The following is a 20,435-nucleotide window of genomic DNA, read 5'->3' on the forward strand; positions in this document are numbered from 1 at the left end:
AAGTTCATCATTTACTTACTTTTTAAAATTAAACAATAATTAGTAATTTATAATTTTGACATTTATTCAATTAAATTAAAGATTACAATTTTTTTTTTTTAAAAAAAAAAATTGATTACCTATTATATTTTATAATATATACTATTTTTTTAATATTATTTATTTAAATTAAAAATTACAAATTTTTTAAAATAATTTTTTTTTTTGATTACCTATTATATTTTATAATATATATTAATTTAAATTAAAGATTACTAAAACAAATATTTTGATTACTTATTATATTTTTTAATATATACTAATTTATATTTTTCTATTTTATTTATTTAAATTGAATATTATAAAGTTTAAAAATTTCAAATACATTTTTTGGAATACATTTGACATTTTATGATATACATTATTTTACAAATTTTTATTTAATTTATTTAAATTAAAAATTACATTACATAACTATCTACCAAAATTTGGGCAGCATAACGGCTTAAAAAGCGTAAACCCAAAATTTTCAAAACCTATCAATATAGCACAAACAAACTTTCGATAACAACATATGAAAAACAATAAATCACACCACCGATCAGACTGCAGTATTTTATCACAGAACCTACTTCACTAAAATGTATAGGCATACTAACTTATAACAAAACTATTAAATTAATTACTAATATAAAGAAAAAAAAAAACAAACCTGAAGCAGTCCAAAAATGACAACAACAAGCAGGAGGCGGTGCTTCGGGCCGGTAAACGGGACCTAATTACATAAAAATAAAACTCAATAATTAAAATATCAACATACATATACACACATAAATATATATACATACACTTATACTTAAACTTACATATATATACACATACACATACATACACACACACACATAAACACATATATACACATACATATACACACATAAACACCTATATACTCTCACATAAATTTATATACACATATACATATATATACATACACCCACATACACATACACATATACATATATACATATATACACCCACATACACATATACATATATATACATACACCCATATACACATACATACATACACATATATACATCCACATCCACATCCACATACACATACATACATACACATACAAAAATACATATATATACACATATATACACTAATAAACACATTTACACATACACATACACATTTACATAAACTTTTCAAAAAAAAATTAAAATTAAAATTAAAAAATTAAAAAATACCTTCCACAAATAACGGGAGGTGGGGCTTCGGGTGGTGTGCGGTGGAGGCTACTGCGGCCGGTGGTGGTGCTCGACGGACGGTGGTGAGTGGCTGCCGGCGGTGGGGATTTTTTTCCAAAAAAAAAAACAAAATTTTTGAGAGAAATGAGTGGGATTTTGAGTGAGATTGATAGAGATTAGTGAGATTGAGTGAGAATGAGTGAGATTGAAAGAGAGGGATGAAGGAGATGAAGGATGAATTTTTTGAGAGAAAAAAAAAATTCAGAAAAAAAAGCAGAAATGGGGTCTGCTCGTCGAAGGGGATATATGAACACTTTTACCGGCGCATTGAATTGCGCCGGTAAAAGTGGTCATATAACCCTAAAACTAAACGCACCGTTTGGCTTACCGCTTTTAATTAATGCGCCGGTAAAAGTAACCCCACCTACCACCAATTTCCATGCGTTTTATTTCCCCCCAAATTTTCACGAGGGCGGTTAACATTCCCACCAAAATTTGGGAAACTTTTACCGGCGCAATTGTGCGCCGGTAAAAGCCTTACAGAATTGGACATGTGTTCGCGCCATTTGGCGGTTCAGTATTCATCTTTTACCGGCGCATTTCATTGCGCCGGTAAAAGGTTTAGCTGAATCCAATCCCAAATTCAGCATCTCATTTATGCTGACAACTTTTGCCGGCGCAATTGGTCAACTGCGCTGGCAAAAGTTGCTTTTCTTGTAGTGCCCTATCAGCATAAAAAAATAAAAAGACCTAAAAGCAGGTGGTATGCTTGTGGGATAAGTTGGTGTGGGGCAAGTCTAACAAAAACTAAAAAGTTTACAAAATAATCCCGAAGTGGTAGCATGGCTCCTGACATTAGGTGAGTTTGGCTCCACTCTCCAAAGTCGTTGTAGTTGTGGTTGGGTATTTCTTCATCTCTGGGCAAACGATGGTAAACTCTTGAACCGATCGGCTTGATCTCGTTCACGGCCACAATTTTCTCCAGTTGATGAGTAGACGTCAAGGATGAGTGCAACTCATCAGCCTCCCAGTTGTTGGAGCGACACATGTACTTCTTGTAAGGTATAGGACCTTACATAACGACATCCAAGGGGACAAGCTTTTAAAATGCCTTGACCAAAGAGGGATTATCATCAAGAGTAGTGTTTGACGGTACTTTAGAGTTTGACATTGTATTTTTTGAATGAAGCTCAATAATCTCTTGGTCAAATATGAAGAAACCGTGCTTGTGAAGATCCTGAAGAACTTCACTCATCTAAAAGATAAGAAACCAAGCTGTTAGCCCCTTGTCAAATCCTAAGTTAAAAAGGGGAATGAGAGTTCCCTAACCACTAGAGAGAGGCCCCCTTTGGATGTAGGCAGAGAAGAATCTAACGAGTCCTATTGCCATACATCAGGTGCAAAATATCCAAGCCACAACAAAGGAATAAGGAAAAAGGAATGAAATGAGAACCTTTATGATTCTTCGTAAGCCCTAGACCTAAAAATTTCTACCAAGGTCTAAAAGCAAATGTTTTTCCTTTCTCTAAAAAAAGAGAAGAAAAAAATAACAACAACAACAAATGCAACCTTAAATGGAGGTTCGGAGGAAAATCACCATTAACATTCAAAAAATCAAATGCATGAACAACAATGTGCTACAATGTACATAACATTTCGGAAGATGAAAATGAAAGAAGTAAGAACTTACATGTTGAAGAAGATGTAGGGGGTGTCCAAACCACTGTACATTAGTATTAGTTTTCCTGGCAACGATAGAGGAGAGCAAGAGAAAATCTAAAGAGTTAGGAGTTTTTCTAGAAGGTTTAGAAAGTCTGAGAGCGAGAAACAATGAGTGGGTAAGAATTTCAGTAGGAAAAGGCACAAGCTTTTATAGGTCCTCCAGGATGAATGCCAATCGATTGTCATTTGACAGTCAGGGTTCAAACCATCCAAATTCTAGTGATCTAATGGCCAGGACAGTTTGGCAAAAAATTGAAGAAAAAAAAAGGGCAGTTGAAATGCTCGAGTACTCCTTTGACAACGACATTAATGAGAGGCCCTGTCGAACAGGCGGGAATTAAATTGTTCTTTGCCAAAAACGAGGAGAAATGATTATAAATAATAAATAACCCACGCGCGTGTAGACTACCGATTACGTCACTCTCTGAGGCAAGAGGCGAGTCTCAAATCTCATTTTACAAGATTGCAAAAATAAGACTTGGGAGAGGGTAAATGTTGCCCCTCTTTTGTCCCAATAGACGTGGCAGTTGCGAAGTTGGCCATGTGACCAGTGGGTCTTAAGATCAATAAGTACTTAAGATAAATCCTAAGAGAACTTATTTGAATTGGATGGTCATATTCGGGAAGTCCCTAAAAAATGGGTTGGCCTGTTTAGGCCCGGTCTGGGTCCGGCCCAATACGAATAATTTATACTTATGGGTTGGGCGGAGCTTACTTTGAAAATATGGACTAGACCCGACCCAGCCTGTTTTATAAAATAGGATGGGTTAGGCTCACAAGGCTTTTATAAAAACGGGACGGGCCAAGCCGGGCTGGGCCGGGCCACCCGAATGGACAACTTTATTGTGATATTTTGATATGAGTTATATAATATATTTCACATTTTTCTAACAACATCTATGCTTATTCTTTTCATCACGTACAAGGAGGAAAGCAATAAAGAAAAAATCTCCAACGTTGTTGATTTTCCCCGCCTAAACTACGTGCTAACACCCAAATTTAAATTTAAATTTAAATGACGATATTTATCGTCTTTTTTACCAAAGCGAAATGAAACCTAAAGCCATGGAGGAGGGGCAGGGATGCTCAGAACCGGAGACGAACTGTATGGAGATTGAGACCAACGCCGACTCTATCGACTGCTCAATGATCTTCCATGCCATTAACGATGTCTCCGGATTCCTTCTCTACATGCACCAACAAATCCCCTCGTAAGTTTCCTTCTCTGAGAAATCATACCAAAACCCGACACCTAAATGATTCGAGTTGTGTGATTGCGACCTGTTTGGTTTCTCGGAAAGTTGAGAGTAAAAATCATGCTTCCTTTACGTTCTCTATGTTTCCTGTAAGCAGAAATCTGATGTTGCTTTCTTTTACATAGTGTCTTGCAGGATATCACTCTCGAATTCGAGAAATGGTGTAAAGAGTATAGTAAATTGGTATATTTGTGAACTTAAGAGTAGATTTTCCAAAATCGAATTTGGATTTGTTCTTTTTCTTTGAAGAATTGGGGATTTTTTTTTTTAATCTTTTTCGTCATTTTCAGGAAACTGATCTCGCGCAAATTCAAGGGACGGCGGCATTTCGAAGAAAGCACGCTAGTGAAATGAGAGAGATAAAATATGGAATTAAACGATTCGACAAGTTAATGCACACCATTTCAGATTTCCAAACTGCGCTTAAGCTTATGATCAGTGAAGTTCCTAACTTTCAAGTAGCAATTTTGGTCCTTGGCGCTACTCCATTACGACCCCGAGATGTTTACGAGTTTTCTTTTCCCAATCACCACTCTGCTTCTGTCGTCACATCTCCTGATTTCGCCAAAACCAGAGCAGCAGAAGTGCTGGCGAAGAAGGTTCTCAAGGCTCTACTTTCTTCCTCAAATTTGTGTTTGTTCCTTTGCTCCATAAGTCAAAAACTTTATCTTCTCTTTTACAGGTTATTCGGGGGCTGATCTCAAAGGGTGTTGGATCTGCTTCTTATCCTGGTACATTCATATAATGTAAAAGTAGCTACTTAAGCATGCTTTTTATGAAGAAATGTTTGTAGCTTACAATAAAAGCAGTGTTAACTTTTCATTTGTTTTTCTTTCTGCTGATCGAACTTTCTCAGGCATTTCTAAGTTGTTTCTATTGGTTAAAGCTCCGTCTTCATTAAATCTACCCCTTCATTTTGTCCCCAAACGTGATTTCAGATATAGCAAAAAGGTGATTACATAAATGATTTAAAATGGTATTTGCATTATCATTATCATCTTTTAATATCTCGGATATGCCTTTTATGTTTAGAGTTAGAGGGTTTGTTGTGTAAGTTAGGCCCTTTTTAAAGAAAGGACATAACCCATTCCATTTACTTGCAATATGCACTTTTATTCATAATATCAATGACATTTCCCCCAGTCGTCATACAAAGAAGCAAATCACAAATAGGTTATGTATTCCATCCAATTTATGCTTCCATATAGCATTGTTACAAGTCCATTATTTTTTTCAGGTTGTGCCGTTCATAGTGCGGTGTAAGTGTAGAACCCAAGCTTGTAAACAAATGGATGCTAATCATCTTGAGCTTCACACTGAGAGCTCTACTGAGTCCACTGCAAATGAATTAATCTGGTAGGGACTAAGAGAGGCTTCTAACATTTTACAGAATGTCTTTTCTAAATCAACTGTTTCTAGCACAAGATGGTCTGATTTGCTGCTCATTTTCCTAATCTATATTTTTTAGTTTTAGATCTTATGAGAGGCTTACAACTTGCTAACTCAAACAGAACTTATAACTACTGATAGTTTAATTTTCCACGAGTTATAGCTCTTCTATTTATGTTTAGTTAAAAAAAAAAATTAGCTTCAATTTCTGTATCTTTTACAAAGATCTTCGGCTTATTCTTTAGGTTCCAATGTCGACATGTGATCAAGGGATTAGCGTTCAACAAACCAACAGAGGAATGAGAATACATATACACATTTCATAATTGTGAGATGGGATTTTCGAATCAAGCAATGGCTTCGTCAGAACTTGTTTGTTATGCAGACCTCATTACCTGCATTTAACTCGTATGTTTTGTGCTTTGCGGCTTCATCCTACTTACTCAGGCTTGGGAATGGAGAACTTAACCGGACTAACGTACCAAGTTTTAAATGAGGTATTGTCAACTGTGGTTTTAATTCCATATGACTTGTAAAGAATCCTCACAATTATTTTATGCTCTTTTTGTCAAAAAGTATGTAGGCATTGCATGGCACTGCTATTCTGTTTTCCCTAGAAACAGTGACCTCACATTTATCATAAATTTTTGGAATTAAAACAGTCATTTGTATTGTTAATGTAATAATATAACAAATTGATAAAAGAGTGACGGAAGACAGGTTTAATTGCATTAGCAACACAAACTACTCCTTTCTGTTGTAGATTATGAGGGGTTAGGAGAGACAAGGAAAGCTCTCTCCCTCACAATCGTTTGTGAAGTTTATGATTGTGATTTTCTCACAACAATAATTGAAAGAAAATATCATAAAGGAGGAGAGACTTTCCGAACTTTAAGGTGACGTTTGGTCGGAGGTGATAAAATGAAGTGGAATACAAAGGAAACAATCTTTATTCTATTTTTTTTGTTTGGTTGCATATTAAAGTATTTGAATGTCATTCTATTGAATGACTTTTTACTTATTTTGGTGGATTGACTATTCCATTTTGAAATGAAAGCAAAGACCATTTCAACCCAATTTTATTAATTTTTGTGTATTTTAAATTTTATTTCTATATTTTTATTCTTCTCAACCAAATGCTTACCTAAAAATTTATTGTGTAGTCAAAAGATAAGTAATATTGTATCATGGCCTGCTATAAAGCTTTGCAACCACAAAGTTGGTTATAAAGTTGCAGTGATCTCACCAAGGGGAAATTCGCATGAAGGTTCACCATCAAATGAAATTTTGTTTGAGAAGATGCTGCTGGTAAAATTTTTTTTTGGGACTCTTATTATAAATAGTATTTTTAAAAATTATTAATAAAAATATATTTTTAAAAGATATTTTTTTATTTGGGCCCTTAAAATGAGTGGGCCCTAGGCATAGGCCTAATCTGCCTATGCCTAGGGCTGGCCCTGGCCGCTTAGAGTATCTCTAATGGTGATATTTTTAGAGGAAATTACATTGTATACCCACTTGTTTTAATTTTTCGGTTCATTTTCATATTCTTTAAGATATACTCACTTTTATAGATGATTTTTCCATTAGACTCCTTAAGTTAATGTAATATGTTAGACTTAAGTAGAGAGTGAGGGTATATTGGGTAACCTACTTATAAAAGTGGGTATATTTGGTCATACTGCAACTACCTGTCACTACAGGTTTGACAAAAATTGGGTTACCCCAAAGCATCCTTCACCTCAGCCTCATGTTCATCTCACAGAACAAAGCCCTATTCTTGATCATCAGACTCAAACTCTCCCTGACTTTGGAGATGACATTGGATGGTATGTTGATACTGGTGCAACAAATCATGTAGCCTTTGCTATGGAATCTTTGGACATTGCTACACCTTACAATGGTCAAGAATCGGTTGCTGTTGGAGATGGTAAGAAGTTACTTATCTCTCATATTGGTAAAACCACTCTTCCTTCATTTAATTCTACTCCCTTAAAACTTCAATCTGTTTTACATGTCCATTCCATTACCAAAAATTTGGTTAGTGTCTCCAAATTAACTAAAGATAATGATGTCTTTCTTGAATTTCACAAATCTTGTTGTTTTGTCAAGGACAAACACTCGGGGGCTGTCCTTCTCAAAGGAATTCTCAAGAATGATTTATACCTGTTAGGAGATGGTCACTCCAAACTGTCCAATAGCTCACTACACTGCAATCTTGTCACTTCTATTCCAAGTTCATCTACCTGTAATTGTAATACTCTTGATTCTTGTAAACCTACTGTTACTGCAGTTTCCTCTTGTAATGAATTCTATATCAATAAAAATGCTTTTTGTTCATCTTCTACTGTCTATAACACTTGTTTGCATAATGATATAAACACGTGGCACTGTAAGTTGGGACATCCAGCCCCTGATGTTCTCAGCAGAATATTAACCAACTCCAACATTGCACACTCTCTCAAAAATTTACATTTTTGCAAATCCTGTCAATTAGGCAATAGTCATCGACTTCCTTTTTCTTTGTCAACCAGTAGAGCATCTCAGCCCCTAGAACTAGTTCACACTGATCTTTGGGGTCCCTCCCATGTTGTGTCCAAAGATAACTATAAATACTACATCGTCTTTCTTGATGACTACAGTCGTTTTTCTTGGATTTGTCCATTAACACTTAAATCTCAGGCCTTTGAAGTGTTCATTCGGTTCAAAAGTTAAGTGGAAAAGCAATTTAACTTACCAATAAAGGTTGTACAAGTAGATGAAGGAGGAGAATATAGACCATTTGAAAGATTTCTCAGTGATCAAGGCATCAAGTTTTAGTTGTCTTTCCCACATACACATGAGCAAAATGGAAGAGTAGAAAGGAAACATCGATATGTTACTGAAACTGGTTTAACCTTGCTAGCTCACTCTGGTCTTGACATGTCTTATTGGTGGCATGCATTCCAATGCCCTGTGTACTCTATTAACAGAATGCCAACTTCTGGAATTGGCAATATTAGCCCATTTGAATGTCTGTTCAAGCAACAACCTGATTACAGAATTCAAAAGCCATTAGGATGCTCTTGTTTCCCTCACTTAAGGCCTTACTCTCATCATAAGATGGAATTCAAATCTCAAGAATTCATCTTTCTTGGATACTCTCCAAAGCATAAAGGATATATGTGTGAAAATAAAGATGGTAGAATTTTCATTGCTCGAAATGTGGTTTTCAATGAATCTCAGTTTCCTGCCTTCAACACCAGCAACACAACACATGTACATTCCAATGAATCCTTCCCTACTGCTCAATTTTATACTCAATCTGCACAATTTTTTCCTCAAACTAATACTCAACCTGTTGTCAATGAGCAAATGACTTTCTTCCATCCTATGCTGCTCCTTTGCACTCTGCAACTTCTTCCAGTAGCTCATCCACACATCAACATCAGCATTTGTCATCTTCAACTGATGCCAATATGCCTACTAATTCATCCTCAGTTTCCCCTGAATCTATACAGTCCTTGCCTACTCCATCTGCTGCACCACCAAGAACACATGCTATGACAACAAGATCCCAACATGGCATTTTTAAACCCAAGGCATACATGGCCACATAGCACAAACTTCCTGAATCTCTATTACCCCGTGAGCTTAAGTCTCTCAAATCTGCTCTCATGATCCAGCTTGGAATGCTGCTATAAACAAGGAAGTTACTGCTCTCAAGAAGAATGGTACTTGGACTCTAGTACCTTATCAATCCCATATGCACCTTATTGATAATAAGTGGGTTCATCAAATTAAATTGAATTCAGATGGCAGTGTTGACAGGTACAAATCTAGACTAGTGGCCAGGGGTTATCTACAAGCTCCAGGGATCGACTATGCTGAAACTTTTAGCCCCGTAGTAAAGCCAGTCACAGTTCGAATGGTGCTAACCCTTGCTGTTTCATTTCAGTGGGAAGTCAAACAATTGGATGTATCTAATGCCTTTCTAAATGGTATACTAGAAGAAATAGTCTACATGGTGCAACCAAAAGGCTTTGAAGACCCAACTAAACCTGACCATGTTTGTCATTTACACAAAGCCATCTATGGCCTTAAACAAGCCCCTCGGGCTTGGAATGACAAGCTAAAGACTACTCTTATTGCCTGGGGATTCACAGCATCACAAGCAGATTCATCCTTGTTTGTTTACGGTTCTGGTAAAAGCTTGATAATATTTTTAGTATATGTGGACGATATACTCATTAGTGGATCCAATACTACTCTAATCACCAAGTTAATTTCTGATCTAAATCAATGCTTTGAACTAAAAGATCTTGGTGCCATTCATTATTTCCTTGGTGTTGAAGTGTACAGAACCAAAGAAGGAATCTATTTGTCTCAAAGCAAATACATCTCAGATTTGCTTGTAAAAGTTCATCTAGATGGAGCTAAACCGTGTTCCAATCCTACCAGTACTGCCCATAAACTCTCTCTATAAGAAGGTATAGCTTTTGAAGATCAAACATTATACAGAAGTACCTCAGGCACTTTACAATACTTGACTCTTACCAGGCCGGATGTGGCGTTCATTATTAACAAATTGTCACAATTTATTCATGCTCCAACTAGTGTGCACTGGGAAGCATGTAAACGTTTACTCAGGTACTTGAAAGGCACAATTAATGAGGGGTTATTTCTTAAACCAGCATCTCGACTCTCTCTGCAAGTTTACTCCGATGCTGACTGGGCGAGTTCCCTTGATGACAGGCGCTCTACGGGTGGTTATGCAGCATTTCTTGGACCAAATTTGATATCTTGGTCAGCCAAAAAGCAGCAAGTAGTTGCTTGATCTTCCACTGAGTCTGAGTTCAGGGCAGTGGACAATGTTGCAGCTGAAATAAAATGGCTATGTTCCTTGCTTTCTGAGTTGCACATTACATCACCAGATATTCCAATTATCTGGGTTGATAATCAAGGTGCAGCAGCTCTTGCAGCCAACCCAATTTTTCATGCTAGATGCAAACATATAAAGATTGATTTGTATTTTGTCCGTGAGCAATTCTCTGTTAGACATGTTCTGAGTGTTGATCAGGTTGCTGATATTCTCACAAAGTCTCTACCTAAGGAAAGATTTCATTATCTTAAAGGCAAACTCAAAGTAATTTGTACACCTTTCGTTTGAGGGGGGATGATAACCAATAATGCACGTGTTAGTTTTGGTTAGTTTAGACTGTTATTTCTGTTATTTTCTTGTAACTAATTCTGGTTTTAAAAGAATTCTTTGTCTTGTAAAATCTGGTGTATAAATAAAGAGTTTCCTCCTCAGTTTAACCAAGCTGCATTTTCTTGGTTCTGAGGCTTCCATATTCTCTCAGTTTTCTTTCCTCTCTGTTTCAAAGTTTTCAACTATGTCTCTAAAACCACCATACGTCTTTTATGAAAGAAGCCAACATAATAACATTTTTTGATCTTTTTACATTTGAGAATGCATTTAAAGAAAGTAGGTCAAATTAGATTTCCCATAAAAGTCTAGTTAAGACCAAACATTAGACCTTATTTAACTTAAACGATAAGTTTCTTCCCTCTTAAAATATTATCTCAAATCATGTCTTATTAATTTTTAGCTCATCAGTCATCCATATATATAAATGTTTGAAGTTGACCCTATAATTTTTTTGTAAAATTATAAAAAAAAAAAAAATGCTAAAGGGTACAAATTAATAATAATGTGTCATATTGTCCTATATTTTAATTTAATAACTATATAAAAAAACCGCAGTTGACTAATAGTATAAGATGCTTTATATCAATGTTAGACAGCTCACAAGGCATATGTTCATTAAAAAATTGTTACTATCCACATTAGTTATATAATAGGCACGAGAACATGTCTGATCATACATTTGTTAGAACTCTATATGTTTTTTTTTTTTTTTTTTTTTTGAACTATTAGAACTCTATATGTTGAATTAATGTCAATGACAAATACATACACCATCATGTTAGAATTTATCATAGGGCTGGGTCGAGGTGCCACAGTCTCAACCACAAAGAAACGAAACAATGTTGTATATCCTACACATATAATTATCTCAATCGATCACACTATATTTTATTTTATAAATCTAAATGCTAGCACATTAATTATAACTCAATTATCACGATGCGGTATAATTTGATTTATTGCTCTCTTCACCTCTACTATGCTTGCCTTCCTTCCATGTACATTCTCCTTAACCTGAAATTAAAATTAATTATCAAAAAAATAAAATCTTATTATAACATTAGCAATATGTCATATATACTAAAGTGGGTTGGTCAGAAAATTGTACCTTGGCTCTTAATTCAATGGCAAATAATCCATTACTTAATGAAGAATTAACCGTTGTGGTCTCAATCCGAAGCTCCTTTAACATTTGCATGAGTTCAAGTAACAATCCTTCTCTGTAAGGACATTGGAGCTCCAACAACCCGTCATTCTCTATAATCGAAACTTGCACCGTTGTCTCGGACCGAGGCGATAGCGGTGGAGAAGCTGAAGACTCCACTGACTTGGGTTTAGCTACGACGCCATGGCTTCCTTCCACAATCCTCATTTTCCTCTTTTCAGATCCGGGTGGTTCAATCCGTACCCGATCAACAATAGTCAACCCGCTCCGTTGGTCTTTCAAGGATCCAGTACTACACGTCCTTTGCGGGACAACTGGCATCATTAATGACCGTTGATCAAGCTCCATCAAATGGTTACGTGTCTCGAGATCTTGAACCTTTTTTCTCAACTGTTTGACGTACTCGATGGTATCTCCTAAAATAGAGGCCTTGTCCATCTTGGTTACGAAAGGTACCAACGACCTTAATATGATGAACCTCTCGTTGAGCTTCTCTCGGCGCCGACGCTCTGCCATGACATGGTTGGCACTGAGCTCGTCTTGTGGTGTCCCGCCTTTATTCCGGAATGCCCGGGTCGCGGTGTCGACTCCGACACCAGCGCTGCCCTTGGGAGAGTTTTCGTCGCGGTACTTGGTGTGGAGGAGGGGTACACTGAAAAGGATATACTTTAGGAGCCATTGTGAGGTGGATTCTGATGATGAAGAGGAGGATGACACGTGGAAGATGGAGTGGTGATCGTTGAGGTTTGTCCACTTGGAGAAAGCTGATTGGGTTGAGTACGTGACGTAGCCTGATGACGATGACTCTGCCCATAGGCAGCTGGGCTGGTTTTGGAGGATGGCGGACACTGTTTCTGAGTAGTGAGTGTCTTCATGTGCTATGTCTTCTAATGGATTTGTAGGACCTGTATGCATTTAATTATATCAATTACTCTAAAATTATGAAGCGTGAAAATAAATTATGGGCACAAAGGACACTATCTACGAATACAAACCAATGCAATTCTCAAGTAATATTGTGTGTGTTAAAGAGAAGTACTAAACCAGTGCATTTAGTATAGTAAAAGAAAAAAAAAAAGAAGCAACTGTTTCAAAAAAAAAAACAAGCAGTGTCGTAAATTAATGTGGGGTATCAATTAAATCTTAAATAAGGAGGTTACATAATAACTTTATAGGCATGCACGTGAGTTTTTTATATAGAGGCGGGGTATAAGGGGACAAGAGTGTATGTGTGTTCATAATTTTGGTATATCTTTTTTCATCCTCTCAGAGCGCCGAAAGGGTTTCTAATAGCGGAGACTGAAAAGTCACTTTTCATGGTTTTTGTATGTAATTGTTAGGGAGACTTAGTAAGAGTGTGCTATTATAAGCCACAATTACGCACCATAATGTTCTGAAATTTAATAGTTAGTGCGGTGGTCTCAGAAATTCTGGCACGACTACTAATTAAGTAGTGTGTTCAATACCACGCATTAGGAATATTACTAATACATAAAAGGTGAAAATTGAGTCTTGCACCAAATATATATATACATAATCATATACTTTGTTTTCATAATGAAAGAATTAGTATTGATATAGTAGGGTACTGACTATATATAAGTTTTCAACTCATAATAATAAACTGATGATTGGTAAATTAAATCAATTTAACTGATATATACAAATGGACATGATGAGCAGTGAATATTGGAGAAATAAATATAATAAATAAAAAAAATGAAACTATACGAGAGAGATGCATACGTACCTGATGAGGGTGGTAGCAGAAGACCAATATTGGTTGTGGGGTGATCTGGTAGAAGGGGCCACCGTGGAGTAGACTCGGCTGGGTACGAGTTAGGTTGACAAAGATGATCATGACGTTTGCGCTGGCTTACAGCCAACAAGTGAAAGTCTGAGTCTAAATTATTGGACCCATCGTCGGGCGAGCCTAGTCTTATATCCTCCGACATATCCAATTGCATTAACTCACTAGGCTCAGCAGCTGCTACAACTGCTTCTGCTGAACTATTCTTGGGTCCTCCAATGCGGCCTATTTCGGCCTCAGAGTCTGATTCACCGACCTCCTCATCCTCTTCTTCATCCATCTCATCCTCTTGATCTTCATCTCCCTCGTCTTCTTTGTTGGTTTCCTCGATAGCAGGGCCAGCTGCCCCCGCCGGCCCCGAGTAAATGGCGGCGGTCATTGGCTGAGAATGAAATCTTGGGTTGTCTGATGAAGTGGCCGGGTTTGAAGTGGATTGCTCTGAAAGTGCTGGTTTTGGCGGGAGAGGGTGGTGGTCTATGAAAAAAGTCTTAACATGTTGGATAAACCCAAGGTCTTCTTTAACCTACAGTAATAATAAATTATTAATTTTAATAAAGTGATACATCAAGTTTAAATAGTGGGATTAGATTGGATTAAAAAAATTAAAGTATTTTGTGGCTAAACCCTCTCAATTATTATTTAATTTGTATTTAATTTTCCAAGCTCAAATTTTGGCGATAAAACCTTTAAACTACTTAACTAGTGGAAAATTTAAGGTGTCATCCGATTGACTTTCACCATAAACTGTTTATGTGCATACTCTTGTACACGTGACATGTTTATATTGGTATACGGAATATTATTATTTAAAAATTATTTTCAAAATTCATTTAAAATTATATAAATTTATAAAATAAAAAAATATTATAAAATTTGAAATATTTTCATATTTTTTAAATAATTATATTAGGTGTACCAATATAAATGTGTCATGTGTATAAGAGTATACATATAGGCCGTCTATGTTGGCCGTTAACTGTAGAAAGTGGATGACACCTTAAATTTGCAAATAGTTATGTAGTTTGGAGAGTTTTACTGTAAAAATTTGAGCTTAGAGAGTTAAGTGCAAGAAGAGTGATAGTTGAGAAAAAACTCAAAAATTTATGACACAAAGAAAAAAATGAAAGAAAGGGGTTAACTTATCCTAAACTTGGATAATATTTTGTTGGTTTAATTTTTTCAAGATCCTTTTCTAATTTCATTATAAAGATATATGATAAAAGTTATACTCTTATCCAGAATTCTTGCTTATGTTACTAAAACAAGAGAATTCAGATTTCATCCCAAATGTGAAGGGCTGCGGTTAACACACGTGTGTTTTTGCTGATGATCTTCTTTTATTTAGCTATAGGGATGTGAAGTCTATTATGTTGTCGTTGAATTGCTTTAAGATGTTCTCTGTCACCTCGGACCTCAAAGAAAATGCAAGAAAACCCGATATATAGTGTTGGGATATGAATGAGCAAGATGTACAATAGGTGGTTGATGCTTCGAGATACAAAACGATCAGCTCTCTTCCGTTCAAGTATTTGGGTATTCCTATCTGTTCCAGAAAACTTTCAAGTCTTGAAAGTGAATTGCTTTTAGAGAAGATGGTTGCAAGGATTCGAATATGGAGCTCTTAGCTCGACACTTTTCATATGCAGTTAGAGCTGTTCTTGTGAACTCTGTATTAGTGGCGATCCATACATATTGGGCACATGATAATGGTTCTCCCTAAAAGGATTCTTAGAGTTATCGATAAAATCTGTTGAGCATTCTTGTAGTTTGGTGTGGCTGATTCTCACAAACCCAGACTGTTTGCTTGGGAAAATATGTGCAAGTCAAACATGCATGGGGGTTGGACTATTGGAGTTTAGGAATATAGAAGAGTGGAATATTGGAGCAATAAGGAAACATGTGTGAACTCTTCCTCAAGAGAATGACAATTTATGGGTGGAATGGGTCCATTATCAAGTTTATATGAAGAAGGAAAATTAGTGGGATTACAAAATTCACCAAGATAATGGGTGCTATTGGGGCAAAGTTATGCAAGTGAGAGATATAATCAAAATTACTCCAAATTGCATCTGGAGTCAATGAACTACTCGATTAAAGAAGTTTTCAAGAAGATGTTTGGGTTGTCAAATGAGAGATGGTTTGCAGACAAGATTTGGATGCAACAAAGCATTCAAAAGCACAGGTACATAACATGAGTTGCCGTATGGAATAGATTAAAGACAGCTCACAAGTTGCATATGATGGAGATTATAGATGAAACCAAGTGCCCTATATGTGGATTAGAGGAAAAGACGCATGAGCTTCTGTGTTTTCAGTGCATGTATAGCACAAGGATATGTTAAACTGGTTTACTGGTTTGGCAGTGGGCTGGTTTTGGTTCAAATCAGTACCAATTTAAAGGGGTGCTGAAATATTGGATTTGAAGAGCAAAGATTAGTGAGGCTCGAAGGAGAGCTTTTGTTTTAATTTTCGATGCCATTGTATTTATGATTTAGAAAATTAGAAATACAGCAATATGGGAATATAATGTTTTAATTGGTTGGATAACAATTATGGCAAGGGGATCTTGATTCTTATTTGGTTTGTTGCAATTTATACATATTGAGTGACTAATACAATGACTTATTACTAAAAAAAATTATACTTTTAATTCGTATAAAATTAATAATTTTGTTTTGTTAAGTTTTGTATTAACATATGGAATGACCATTTATTTTCATTTTCAAATTATCAAATAATTATTTCATGAAAATAGTAAAAAAATTATTAATTTTATTAGAATGATATTTTAATATTTTTAAATGTAAAAATTAATTAAAAATTATATTTTTTTCATTTCATTTGATAATTCATTGCTTCAAATCAAACAGAGTCTTAATAGGTAAGTAGTAGTGACATGCACTATGTGTACATACCCTTTCCGTGGTCCCAAATTCTACCACGCCGTCTAGTAGAGGAATGCACACCACAGTCTGCAAATTTTTGTCATATTACACGATTAGAGCATGTTTTTGTTTTAAAAAATAGGTACATCAAATGATTTTGTATTTTTTTTTAATAAAAATGAATAATTAATCTTTTCTAAAAGCAGTTTTTAAAATTTTAAAAAAAATTTAAATAGAATATTTATAAAAATATTTTTAAAGCATGTAGTAATGAAATAAAATAATTTTAAATGAAGGGATGCAACTTTAGAAAATAACTCTTTGATGCTCAGAATTTTTTATCTTTTGTATTTTGTTTTTACAAATTGTTTTATGAAAGCATGGTAAAATATTCCTGCCCGTGTTCAAAATACAACTATAAATTTTCAAAATCAAAAATAATTTTTAAATTATGGGGCCAAATTTACACTATCTAGAAAAAAAAAACTTTGATTTGTTTTCAACCTTAAAGAAAAAACAATAATACAGAAAAGATTAAGCGAAAAACGGAAAATATTATTGAAATATAGAATAGAAAGATAGCAATATTTACACAGTTAATTAATAATGTATGTTGAAAGAATTGGATGCAAAACTATTAATATATGTACCTGTACACCGGCACTCTGGTATAACAATGATAACACCAGCCATATGCAAAATTATAAGAAACATATATGTTAGTTGACCAGCTACTATATATATATATATGTTGAGATAATATTTGTATTTCATACAACATTTTGTAATATATATATTCTAAGACATATTACAAAATACATAGTTTAGAGATATAAGTACCTTGGCTAGAATGGCTCTAGAGAAAATTTTGCTGTCGACCTCGTTTGCACCCGTGAGCCATACGTGCTGCCTCCTTGAATATGCTTTTCCTGGCAACCTACACAACACACCTATACATTACTACACACACACACTCAAATAATTAATTGGAAATATAATTGATCCATCAATTATTATATTATTAGCTTTCTTAATTAATAATTAATTAATGTAATATATAAGTGTATATAAGGCACGAACATCATCCTGATCGAGCTACGATCAATCAAACTTTTGTAGCTAGCATTATATTGTGATGACTATATGGAAATGAATATATATGATCTGGTTATCTATTTTCTCATATGAGAAGCTTCTAGATATTAATTTATATCAGACCATCATGATCATCCATCCCAACAATATATTCCTGATCATAACAGTCTTCCAAACTAGGGAACAACTATTAAGTAAAATTAGTCAAAAGTACTTTAGTAAAATATCTATGTTAAATCATCTTAACATTAATATATAGATATCTTGTTCATTAACTTGGTCGAAAAGAAGCTATAAATTTGTGATCTTGTCGAAAACAAAAAAGGCAGATGCTTTTCACCTAACCATGATAAAGTCATTTTTTTTTTAAAGTGCATATATACATGTGAAATATGTATAATATAAGACTACATATAAATGTAGCATAGCCCTATATGTCTCTAATGTATAAAACCTTATATGAGAAACAAACAAGACAACGGTACCTTTATTTGTTTTTCAAGGATATGACGACTGTAAATTAAATCTTATGTATAGATTTTGGCACAGCAAAGCCCTCATTATTACATTGTTAATAACTATAATATTAATGGCTATATAGTTATTAATTTCACTCATCACTATAGCTTTGTTAGCAGCTTTTCCTCATATGTTTATGGTATAAGGCATTTATAACACCCCCAACTGCTCCAATTCTTCATTTCCAGTAGATTATATACAATGGTAGTGTTGTTCACTAACAAAAGAAAGAATTCTCTCACTTAAATGTTAACTTTATTTTTCTTTTTATAGAAAGGAAATTTATGTGTATAACTCAGTGTATTAAATGCTTGTGCCTATGAAAAGAAACATAATTAATTTAACTGAAATTTGAATAAGAGAGAAAGAAAGTGAAATAGTTTCTCTTTTCGATCGAACGAAATAAGGGCTGGGGTACGTAAAACAACAATTTTTTTTTATCAATAATACACCATATATAATTAATACTATTAATGATTTTTTTTTTTTATAATCAATTAAATTTATTAGTGCTTTCAATTTTTCTTTGTTATCTTATTATTAGAATCAAACAAAAGTTAAATATGAAAATAACACTAACATCAACAAATCACACAAAATGATGTGTTATTTTCAAGTACCATAAGATAATAAGATATTATGTATATCTGAAACGTGTATAATTTAAAGATATGATAATTAGTGACAAGTTATTTCTAATAATATTGTTTTAATCACAATTAATTATATATATATTGTAATAAAATATATTATCACTAAAAATATTGTAATTTTTGTGACTAATTAACATTCTTTGTTCTTTGTGATCATATATCGTTGTGAGTATATATAGTAGTATCAAAAATACTTTAATTATAATTAATTTGGCAGAGATAATTATAAACAGTGGTTGTTGGTTAACATTTTTACCGAACAAGTACAATATTGTGAAGCATTATTTAACAAAAAAAAAAATAATCATTTTGAAGCAAATTAGATTTTAAATGAAATTAAATATATTATAATTGATACTTATAATAAACTTACCCAACACCAGGAGAAAAGGAGAAAGAGACACACATCAAGTAGAACCACTCAGATTCTGTTAGATCTTCGGGTGACAAGGCGGCACAAGGCCGCCGTTGCGGTTGATTGGTTTCTCCGACGGACAAGGAGTCATAAAGCTCTCTAAGCTGTTGACTTCTGTGAAGTGAAGCCTCCTCAGCGCTCACTTCCATTGGTTGAACAGTTTTCCTTGTTTTTATAGCTCCATTGTAGTATCCATCTCCCCATATTAATATCCTATATATAAATTACTCAACTAATTAAATTTCTTATAATAATAATAAAATTTAATAGTATACATATATATGTATAATCATTATATTTATACCCTTGCTGAGGACATAATTGCCAGAAGAGGCTGTAAGTCCATTGAACTGATTGCACCGCCGTCTGCAGCATATTTTGGAGCCGGCTACTCGGCGGTGCAGCCATTTTTGCTCTTTAATTTCTATCTTTTCGAGTCCGATCACAAATAATAAAATAAAAACACAAATAATAAAATAAAAATTCCTTTTTATACTAAAATAAGAAAGAAAAAAACGTGCTCCAAAAATATGGAAATTTAGGAAAGGAATTTAATTGTGGTACGAATTCTCATCATAATTAGTAACTGTAGAGGGACTCTCCAGCATAGTAGAAGGATATGGTTTGAGATGTTAGAGCTAATAATCAACAGCTTGGAAAGGATGGTGGAGTAAAAGTAATAAATAAGGATATAGATAAATATCAATTGGAAAGGAAAGGAAAGGAAAAAAAGTAGGTGAGAATCAAAGTAAGGAAAAAATAGTTGCCTAGGATATAAGGATGATCAGTTTGAGGAAGATTTTTACGTATATGATCAGATTTTTCCTAAAACAAATTTTAGTAAATAATAAAAGGGATCGTAAGATAGAACGTTGGGTGGAGTCAAAATGGAGATATATATATTTTGGAGATAGAGAGAAAGAAAGAGAAGTATTTGTTGAAAGAGATGTTATAGGAATTTATTGAGAAAAAAAGAAAAGAAGAAAAGAAAACGTTTTGTTTTGATTTTTTGACTGGTCGGTCTACCGGACGGTATACGGTATAGAGATAGGGTCATATATATATATATATATGTTGGAATTGTGAGGAGATTTTGTTA

General features: G+C 34.4%; 2 protein-coding genes across 2 annotated transcripts; one reads left to right on the forward strand and one right to left on the reverse strand.

Annotated features, from left to right (window-relative positions):
• Window positions 1-3,713: 3,713 nt before the first annotated feature.
• On the forward strand, window positions 3,714-6,307 carry LOC115705282 (uncharacterized). The gene is made up of 7 exons (XM_030632584.2): window positions 3,714-4,169; window positions 4,340-4,397; window positions 4,505-4,813; window positions 4,897-4,945; window positions 5,071-5,165; window positions 5,452-5,570; window positions 5,849-6,307. Exons 1-7 carry the CDS (start codon window positions 4,009-4,011, stop codon window positions 5,904-5,906), a joined length of 849 nt encoding a protein of 282 aa, XP_030488444.1. The 5' UTR covers window positions 3,714-4,008; the 3' UTR covers window positions 5,907-6,307.
• A 5,096-nt stretch (window positions 6,308-11,403) lies between these two features.
• On the reverse strand, window positions 11,404-20,273 carry LOC115703590 (transcription factor BHLH42). The gene is made up of 8 exons (XM_030630819.2): window positions 19,641-20,273; window positions 19,295-19,549; window positions 17,495-17,591; window positions 17,305-17,319; window positions 16,685-16,741; window positions 13,710-14,292; window positions 11,903-12,864; window positions 11,404-11,808 (listed from the first exon to the last, which is right to left on the reverse strand). Exons 1-8 carry the CDS (start codon window positions 19,742-19,744, stop codon window positions 11,722-11,724), a joined length of 2,160 nt encoding a protein of 719 aa, XP_030486679.2. The 5' UTR covers window positions 19,745-20,273; the 3' UTR covers window positions 11,404-11,721.
• Between the last annotated feature and the right edge of the window lie 162 nt (window positions 20,274-20,435).

The sequence above is a fragment of the Cannabis sativa genome, chromosome X (assembly GCF_029168945.1).
Source record: "Cannabis sativa cultivar Pink pepper isolate KNU-18-1 chromosome X, ASM2916894v1, whole genome shotgun sequence".
NCBI classification, from domain to species: Eukaryota; Viridiplantae; Streptophyta; class Magnoliopsida; order Rosales; family Cannabaceae; genus Cannabis; species Cannabis sativa.